The sequence below is a fragment of the Cibotium barometz genome, chromosome 32 (assembly GCF_041138505.1).
Source record: "Cibotium barometz isolate CiBa-2024 chromosome 32, ASM4113850v1, whole genome shotgun sequence".
Taxonomy (NCBI): Eukaryota; Viridiplantae; Streptophyta; class Polypodiopsida; order Cyatheales; family Cibotiaceae; genus Cibotium; species Cibotium barometz.
This window is the reverse complement of record NC_141077.1, coordinates 28,550,537-28,560,245: the sequence shown is the minus strand read 5'-3', so window position 1 is coordinate 28,560,245 and position 9,709 is coordinate 28,550,537. Positions and strand designations below refer to the sequence as shown.

The following is a 9,709-nucleotide window of genomic DNA, read 5'->3' as shown; positions in this document are numbered from 1 at the left end:
ATAATATTAGTGACTGCACACAGCCGATTAATCCTGACTATATCATACCAACCCATACAACTAATTAAACATATTAATCCTAGAAAATAATATAAATAAAGGACGCATCCCATATACAAATACTGACCCAATCTACATACTTTACATATGGAATGAAAATAATGGCATCACCCACATTCCTATGTGAAAGCAATGATCGCATAGGTGTTCCCACTTGTCCATAGAGTTCATAACTAACATTCCCTCTTAACATGTGTTGAACCCTCGTTGGACCACAATGAGATATCTTGGAAGACATTTGATCACCTCTTAGGTTTGTATATTTGGCATTTATATTTTGGAAGGCCTTTGCCTCAAACCTTTATATATACCAAATAGTATTTTTATGCTTTTGGTAGGCCCAAGACTCTTTAATTAGGCTTGCTATATTTTTTGAAGGAGCTTGTATGCTCAAGGACTCAAAAAGCTATTAGGCTTTTATTTTGGAGTATCTTTTTGTAAAAGAAAGCATCAATATATTTAAATATGGGTGAGCGGTACAAGGGGCCACACTCACCCATGTGTCGATGGTGACTTCTTCTCTATTTTCAAGCTTTCATGGTTTATGCTATTTTGTTGAATTGTTTATGTAAAATTTTTGCCTTCAATTTGTGCAAAGTCTATGGACTGTGTTTATAACTCCATAATATCAAAGATACCTACAAACTTGACACTTAAAGGTTTAAAAGTTTAATTTCCTTAAATTAGGGAGGCTTTTATTATAATTCCCTTAAATTAGGGAAGATTATCCCTACTTTAAAAATTCTTAGATTTTGGAAGGCTTTCATTTTTAATACCTTTAAATTTTCTTAAATTAATAAGGATTGTCCCTTCTTTCTTACTGGAAAAGTGTCAGCTCGAGTGGATAGTATACCTAATCGCCACTATAATCTATATGTATAGCTCTCATTGAGTGTTGGTGTTAATGTACGAACATTTAATGAAAGGTTATACTTTTAAAAAAACCACGTCATCTCACCCTCCCCCCCCCCCCCACTTCTGTGTTTCGGGACCTTTGATAACATTCTCTCTTGGGCCCTTCTACATGTAGTTTCATACCCTACTACCTATCAAGCTCAAATAAGAGAGGAGAGAGACACAAAATTGATGAACACGCATGGACTAGATAGACATGGTTGAGAGAGAGAGAGAGAGAGAGAGAGAGAGAGAGAGAGAGAGAGAGAGAGAGCATAACCCTCTCAATGTTAGATCATGACTAGCACAAATAGATGGAAAATTTATCAAAAGGCTTACTAGAGGACGAAAGAAAGGGAGGGGGAAGGGAGCGAAAAAAGAGGAGAAGAGTTGTTTGATTACCATACTTATCATACGAATCTTACTATAATGAAGTGAGTCATATTTACATGCAATTGTCAAACTTGTGAGTTTTTTTTTTTTTAGAACTAATAAGAAACCTTGCGAAATAGTATGAAAAACGTTGGAAAAGACAGAATATTACTATTTAATTATTTGGGTCCCCTAAAGAGTACATATGGGGACCTATTGTGTTTGGTAAATCTATGATGATATCACAAATTCGAAAATCGTGATGTGACAAGTTCAAAATCCATTGGGAAATGGATATTTACACCTAGCTTGTGTATACAACTCACACACACCACTGTCCACCACGACGACAATTTGTATAAGGGTGCGCATTCCATCGTAGTCTGTGAGGTTTGAACCGAGGACCTCTAAGATAACACTCATCCTCTTCCTATTAATTTCAAGTCTTCCTCAAAAAAAAACATTGGGTGTGCTTGGTGTGGTGAGTCGTAAATGATGTATTTATATATGGTGGTGTTTGTGTATGTTTTCACCATTTCGAGGAAAACCCTTCTTTTTGTTCACACACCAACACACATCAAAATTGTTCAAGATCACATTTGTCAAAGATGTAAGTTGTAACGGTGTCAAATATAAACTTCAACCAATGAAAAAAAGGATGACCTTTAAGCTCGATTGATTTTTTTTATTTTTTTTAAATGCATAGATTAGTCGGCTTTATAGCTATAATTTCAATATGAAAATCAAGGATAGGCAAAATTACAACCGGTTTTTCTCAAATTGAAGAGTGAAAATTACAAAAAAATGTTTTTGTCAAATTGAGCCATGAAAATTACGCCAAGGATGGTTTTTTCATGGCACGAGTTGTAACAAGGTAAAAGTGCCATGTAAATAAATTCATTTTCTTTTAGCATTTAAAAATGTGACACGAAAATGGATATTTTCCACTCGCAACACTCAAGCGCATGGCACATGAACCCCTCTCTCTCTCTCTCTCTCTCTCTCTAATCATAGCACATGCCATAATATGCCATAATGGATGTGGCAACTTCAAAGGAAAAAGAATCAATTATCAATATGTCAACGCTAATCGACGATTAATCAAGCATGTTTTCTTAATTAAATAAAACTTCAATCTCTCTCTCTCTCTCTCTCTCTCTCTCTCTCACACACACACACACACACACAATTAGACCTAATCCGAGCTTAATCAAGCGTTTGTTCCGACGTTTCAATGTCATTTCTATGAAGGATGCTTGCTTGAACGCCCTTCAAAGCTTCATTAAGAAAATGTACTCAATGCTGCAATGTCTCCTGACTGACAGTTGCTTGATGGGTGCTGGGTTTTCCTTCATCATCTCCTCCTTTTGCTTGTGCCTGTGGGCAAGGCCTCATTGAACTGTGGGAGCACACCATAGAACCTGAGCTTGAGAGACTTGATTACAGATCTCAGAAGGGTGGCATCATCTTTGAGATACTCATTGTAAATGAAGAGACAATACCTCTGCCTCCTCTCCAACTCCTCTCTAGAGAGCTCCCTGAGAGCAGGCAGAATCCTCCTAATCTCAGAAGTGGGGAACTGCAATGCACATTGATGCCACTGTATGATGGTGTCAAATGGCTTCACATAGTTGTCACATATCAAAATGGGGATGGCCCCCCCACTTAGAGTCTCTATCATCCTGTAGGATGATGGTGCCCTCCCTGCAGGAGCTAGCCCAAATGTAGAGTTCATCAAATCAGTGAAATCATACTGCCCAAACCTTGCTTCGTCTTCATCGCATCCCTTCCCTTCGTCGGGATTTTCCCTCCTTACCCCATTGTTGGTCACTTGATTACATGACACTGCAATGATCACATCCCGGCCATTGTGCATCCCTCGTAAGGCCGGATTGCTTCTGAAGTTGCCCTCCTTTTGGCCCAAATACCTCAACCCTTTGAAGGTGAGGAAGTACTTTCTGTCCCATGGCTTCAAGTTCTGCAGATGGGTTAGATGGGTCTTACCTGGCAATGGCATGGCTATGTCAAAGCCGGGGCGATATGTCGTCTCCTGCAGGGATGAGCTGAGCACAGAGGCATTGCCAATCGTGTGGGGAGGAGGGGCTGTCAATGACCACTTGTCAGCAAGAGTTGCAATGACATGGTTGAGACCCCCATTCCAAGAGGGCAGAGTGCTTGGATGGGGTCGGCTTATGCCATCAGGATGTTGAGGCAGAGTAACAAGGAATAAGCATGCCTTTGCCGGGTCCGTGGTAAGCCATGGGGATGATTTTAGCTCCTTAAGATACCAAATCTGCTCATAGGGATGTCCATAGGCATAGACAAGGAAGTCCTTCATCTCGGCACAACGCGAGAAGTCGAAGCAGGTGTCCATGGTGCACAGTGGGAAGGTGTTTGCAGCATGCCAGAACTTGTCTGCATGCCATTGCTTCTTCGAATCTGTTTCTTGCTCGATCACAACCTGCTGCACAATAGCAGAAGGGCATGGGGGACGGGCGGCAACCCCGGTGTTTGAACAATTGCAAGCATTAGTGATGTTAATAGTGTGAGAGCTTAGTGTACTGTTTAGCATAAGGTAAAGTTGGGTTGTGTTAATGGGGGAGTCACTGGAAGTAGTGTTGCAGGAGCTGACAGGATAAGGGAAGTAGTTCCCGAGAGTGGAATGGAAAACAGAGTAAGTAAGCAGTTGAGCAACCTCTGAGTAGCAGAGGATGAGGAGAAAGCCGGCGACGCAGAGGCCGCCGAGGACCTTGTGGAGGCGGGGCATGCTCTTGAACATGATGGGTTAAAGGGGGGGTGGAAGCAATGCAGAGGATGCAAGGGGATGAATGGATGAGAAAACCATGATATGAACTTCTCGAACTGGTCGAAGAAGCTGAGGCATGATCTTCCAATGGTGCCCTACAGGGGGGAATTGACTGTGATATTCTTGGGTTTACGGTGTGCAATGAGTGCTGTGCTGGTAGGGGGAAAAGCTGGCGCGGGGTGTGTGTGTGTGTGTGTGTGTGTGTGTGTGTGTGAGAGAGAGTGAGAGAGAGAGAGAGAGAGAGAGAGAAGGCCTGAGTGCTTCAATGACCACCACACAAAGGGGGGGGGGGACGTGAGAGCACATGCTGTTATTTCTGAAGAGGCCCCGGAAGGGATGGGTAGCCTGCTGAGGTCGTGACGGATTATCGCCTATAGGTGGCTCGTGAGATCATGCTGCAGTCGTGCGGCTTTCCTACAGTCTCGCCAGTTCTTAAAAAAACCCTGCAAAGGACGCACTCTCCAATGTCCATCACAGTGTTTCCGGAAATATAAAAAAAAACAATCACCCCCCCCCCTTTTTTTTTTACCAATCATGGTATTCTATTACTATTTTTTTAAAATAATAAACTGGAGTAGGGCTTTTTTTTCCCCTTCTCCTCTCAAGATGAGGCTGATTTTTTCGTCAATCACGCAGGCTCCAGAATAAAGCGAACTCGTCTTTTCCTCAACCCTGCATCACTCCGTAGTACAATGGACTTCCAATATTCTTTTTAACCCCGTGATTAAGTTTGGAAAAATCCTAAACTCTCAGCTTTAAAAAACACTTAAAATTATAAAGTTGAGAAAAAAAAATGTTTATTGTCCAACCACCATTTGCATACATGCTAGTCGGCAAGGCCTACCTTAGTTTTACATGCACCGCCTGTATAAAATAATGTGGCAATAGAACCTGTAAAGACACAAGGATAAAACTATGCATGGAGCATGTATAAGGTACCCTTACCCCACCAATAATCTTACCACCACAAGCACCCCCACTAAAGATTATCCCAATCAACCTGGTGCTATGTGCCCGCTTGTGCTTCCCATGTGCTACCTTTTTGACCTTTGACTTCATCTTTACAAATGACCATACAAATCAACCTTTGACATTAGACCCTTAGTCTATTCCTTTTCTAATGTGCATGCTCCTCCCCTTGCTCTACACATGTTGCACCCTCACACATTGCATTTCTCAACACCGCCCTTCAATGTGATGAAGGTCTAACACCTAACATGCATTGACCTAACCTATACTCTATACTCATATGGTTGGAGTCGTCCATCTAGGTTTCTCTATGAGCTACAATGTTGGCTTTATCTTGACACTTTACACACCGGGAGAGTGGGGTTACAACCAGGGGTTAGGAGCCATGCTCCCATACTCTCTACTTCCTTTAGCAACTTTCAATTGATGGGTTCATGGCTTGTTCTGTGCTGCTTCAGACTCAGAGGCTAGCAGGTTGGTCTTCTTGTTTGCAAATGACTCATGTTCCCAGATTTTCTCGAGAGCGTTTTCTTTGCCCTCACGTAAATATACTTACTCCACGCATGCTCATTTGGCCACGTTGCAGCAAAGATTACATCTTTTTGGACTCATGGTCGAGACTTTGCCTGGTGGCATTTACAAAGGTCATAACTTTTTGGTAAAAGTATTTGTTGATGACGTAGTTGGTGAAGGTTTTGTTGCAGAAAGTGAAGCCCATATTATTTAACACCTTGTTCTTTGCACATATACTCATGGTTTTAATGGCCATGTGAGTGAGCCCTTCAAAAAGATATGCACAATTTACACGAAGACGTAGATTTTATGTCTTATCTTCTCCTACATGATTTGTGGCATTGAGAAGTTTAATCTTATCACTGCTATTATGTGCTGGATGACGACCTCTTTCATTTCACCTTGCGCTTCTTTGTCCATTGGAGTGGCTATTGATGCCAAGCTCTCTCCTCTATCTATCTCTTGCTGACCCCGCGTTGGCGTCGTGCTGTGAGACCAAATGCTTATAGTTGCAGCATCTCTACTGTGCAGCACCGACTACTACACATAGATGTGCCGGTGGTTGTACTTCTGCAGGTTAATGCCACCATAGCTCCCTACTTTGTATTGAGACGGCACTGCTACTTGTGGTTGAAACTGCCATTGCTAGTGACGCTACCCTTGCGATATCAGCCTCTCTTTCTCTTTTTGAGACTCACCACATCTTCTTATTACTACATCCCAAGAGATCATGACTTCACTACAAGATGGGCCATTCGTTTGGGGAGCCATGACCACCATCTTCGAGAGGGAATATTTTGGGAGATCAAAAGAGTGATGGAGGATAAGGTGATGTCTTATGCTAGAACTACACCCGTCACAACACCCAAGAAAGTTGAAGTATAGTGGGTGTAGACTTGTCCATGGTAGTATTGTAAAGTGCAAATTATAATGCTTACCTTGTTGGTAAGCATTTTGGAGCAGGTCTAGACCTAGAGGCTATATGGGATCGATTTCTTGGAAAGAGGGGCCACCACATCAGCAAGAGGTTGGTTGACTTGACTCATTCCACCATGGAGGAGACCAATCTAAACACCCTAGAAATGCAAAACAATTTTTATGAGAGACAAAGTGCAGAAAAAGAGACCAGCCATGTCTAGCCCTAGTGTGGTTTTGGAGAATTATAGTCATAGGACAGAATATGTGACAGTGATAGTAAATCAACGAAAAGGTAAGCATACCACGACAACAAAGAAAGAAAAGAATCACATGAAGACAGTATCATTGAATCGGATTTGAATCATAGCTTTTGGGAAATATATGAAGAACTAACCCACATAGCTAGGTGACGTGCTTTGGGAAAATTACGAAGATAGGTGCCCATTTTTGCAGTGCTCTCATCAATCCTGCAAGAAGGTCTGGAGATGTTGGAGTGTTGGCCCCTAGTTTTTAGGTATGGTGATCTTATCTAGGTGGTGTTAAGGAGAGCTACATATTGTTCTTTAACATAAGTATCAAACATGCATGGAATGTTGACATAGCCCTTATGATTGGTCTGCCCAATCTAGCTCCAAGTGTTTGGCCAATCACAGTAAGTACACACGTGAGTGTGGATGAGATAACATAGTTGAATCGTAATCTTTTTTTTTTTTGCAAACATCAACAGCCCACAGGTGTGGCTGGTGCATCACCTAATCACGTGTCATCCTCAACAAGGCCTACTAGTGTTGTACGTGCAAGATATAGGAATAGAAAAGTTGTTCACTAGAGGAGCAAGCTCACAAAAGATTTTGAGACAGAATAGAGAAGGTAGGAGATCTTAGGGATAAGGTGGAAAGAGAAGTGATTGTTATTTGCAATGGCGTCACATATTTACAATTTCCGAGGGATCTAAATCAAAGGGCGTAAAATAATTTTTGAGTTCCCTGGGAATTCATGCAAAGACTTCCAACTCTGTGAGAGGCAAAGTGTGGAACCTATGTCCCTTGAAAACATTTTCACTTTCTTTTCCTGAACTTGGATGTTGTGATACATGATTTTATCCACACCAGCAACAACAACAAGCACTGAGAAAGGTGAAGTTGTTTCAATGTTTGTCGGGTCGCAGGTTTCATACAGGAGTTTGAACTACAAAAAGGAGCTAAATTTTTGGCATATGCAAAATAGTAGTCCGTAATTATGTGACTTAACTACAAGAAAATCTTTTGTTTCTTGAAAGGGTGAATAATCTAGAAACATTTTAGATAAATCTTGAAAGCAATGTTTGCGTGGTTTACATTTTAAAATTTTTTATAACAAAACTTAAAGATCCCCGCTTTTCTTTCCCATTCATCAACTGGGGGGGGGAGGAGGGGGGTGTCACTCATAAATATGTAAGCATAGCACGTGGGTTTAACAGAAGGGGTTTTTTTAATCCTTTTTTTACACATTTTTTACATAGAGAAGGGTACCATTTAAAGGGGGTATTTACAGATTGAATGGAAAACGGGTGTGTTTATTAATGGAAAATTTACAGATAAGGGGTTTTTAAATTAGGCCTTGAACACACGTGATATAGAGAGTTTACATATAGTTACCCCCCGGGCGGAGTTCGTCAATGGCCTATTTTTTTTGGATAGTGTCTTTCTTTTCTACATTATTTTGGGAAGTAATTTGGTGGTAGAATGTAGTTTTGTAATAACAAGTTTTGATTTGGCAGTGGGGAATGTACTTGTAACTGCATTTTTATAATCTTTGCTTTTTTGCACTTGCTCGATTTAAGGTCTCACTTATTCATGGTTGCTTGTGGAATAGCACGTGGGTTCAACAGAAGGGGTTTTTTTAATCCCTTTTTTACACATTTTTTACATAGAGAAGGGTACCATTTAAAGGGGGTATTTATTGAATGGAAAAGGGGTGTGTTTATTAATGGAAAATTTATAGATAAGGGGTTTTTAAATAGGCCTTGAACACACGTGATATAGAGAGTTTACATATAGTTACCCCCGAAGTTTGTCAATGGCCTATTTTTTGGATAGTGTCTTTCTTTTCTACATTATTTTGGGAAGTGATTTGGTGGTAGAATGTAGTTTTGTAACAAGTTTTGATTTGGCAGTGGGGAATGTACTTGTATCTGCATTTTTATAATCTTTGCTTTTTTGCACTTGCTCGATATAAGGTCTCACTCATTCATGGTTGCTTGTGGAATAGACTTCCTCAACCATATCATGTAGCTAATCTTAATCAAAAATTTCATGGAGATGGGGATCCCATCTAACACATGGAAATCTTTGAGTCTACTTGTGAATCTTGTGGATGCATCAATGATTTACAAAGATCCATTTGCTTCTTTTCCCTAACACTAGGCGGGAAAGCACATCAACGGTAAAGGACTTTGAAGCCCGAGGATAAAGATACTTTCACTCGCCTCCTTAACAATGTGTTCATACTAAGCTTTGTAAGAAGTGATAAGTGGAGCCAAGTGGCACAATTTTACAACATCAATAGCAAGCAAAAGCACGAATCAATGAGAGATTATGTCACTCAACTGAAGCATTTGAACTCTTGGTGTAAACTTTGAGAGAGATTGATCGATGGGAAATTAGTGTTTTTGCAAAAGGGAGTACGAGATTGTCAGGTGCATGATTATTTTCTTTTATCCAGATCATCTTCATTGGATGCATCCTCCAAGGTGGCCATAAAATTGTGTTGATGCCAAGACGCTTTGGCATCATGCTGTGGGACCAAATGCTTATAGTTGCAGCATCTCTATTGTGTAGCACCAACTAATGCACATAGATGTGTTGATGGTTTTACTTCTGCAAGTTAATGCCGATGCTACCCTTGCTATTCTTGGAGATATCAGCCTCTCTTTCTCTTTTTAAGTCTCACCTGCCACCTTTCTACTATTGTAGTTTCTCTATAGCCTTCTTTCTCTATTGTTTAATGGCCACCTGCTACAGCAATGAATCGGGTATGGGCTTTGTTGGAGCTCCGAATGCTACATCCCAATATAGGAGAAAGAGGGAATAACTACCTCGCATACAATAGTTTTTGGAAAGATCACCAACAAGAATATGGCAAGGAGAAAGGAAGTTCCTAATGGAAGCTTATTAGCAAGAAAATAATAAATCTAAC

The 9,709-nt window shown here is 40.7% G+C and overlaps 1 protein-coding gene across 1 annotated transcript; it reads right to left on the bottom strand.

Annotated features, from left to right (window-relative positions):
- Positions 1-2,352: 2,352 nt before the first annotated feature.
- LOC147620052 (uncharacterized) lies at positions 2,353-4,324 on the bottom strand. Its single transcript, XM_086772203.1, has one exon. It carries the CDS (start codon positions 4,103-4,105, stop codon positions 2,681-2,683), a length of 1,425 nt encoding a protein of 474 aa, XP_086628329.1. The 5' UTR covers positions 4,106-4,324; the 3' UTR covers positions 2,353-2,680.
- Positions 4,325-9,709: the final 5,385 nt, after the last annotated feature.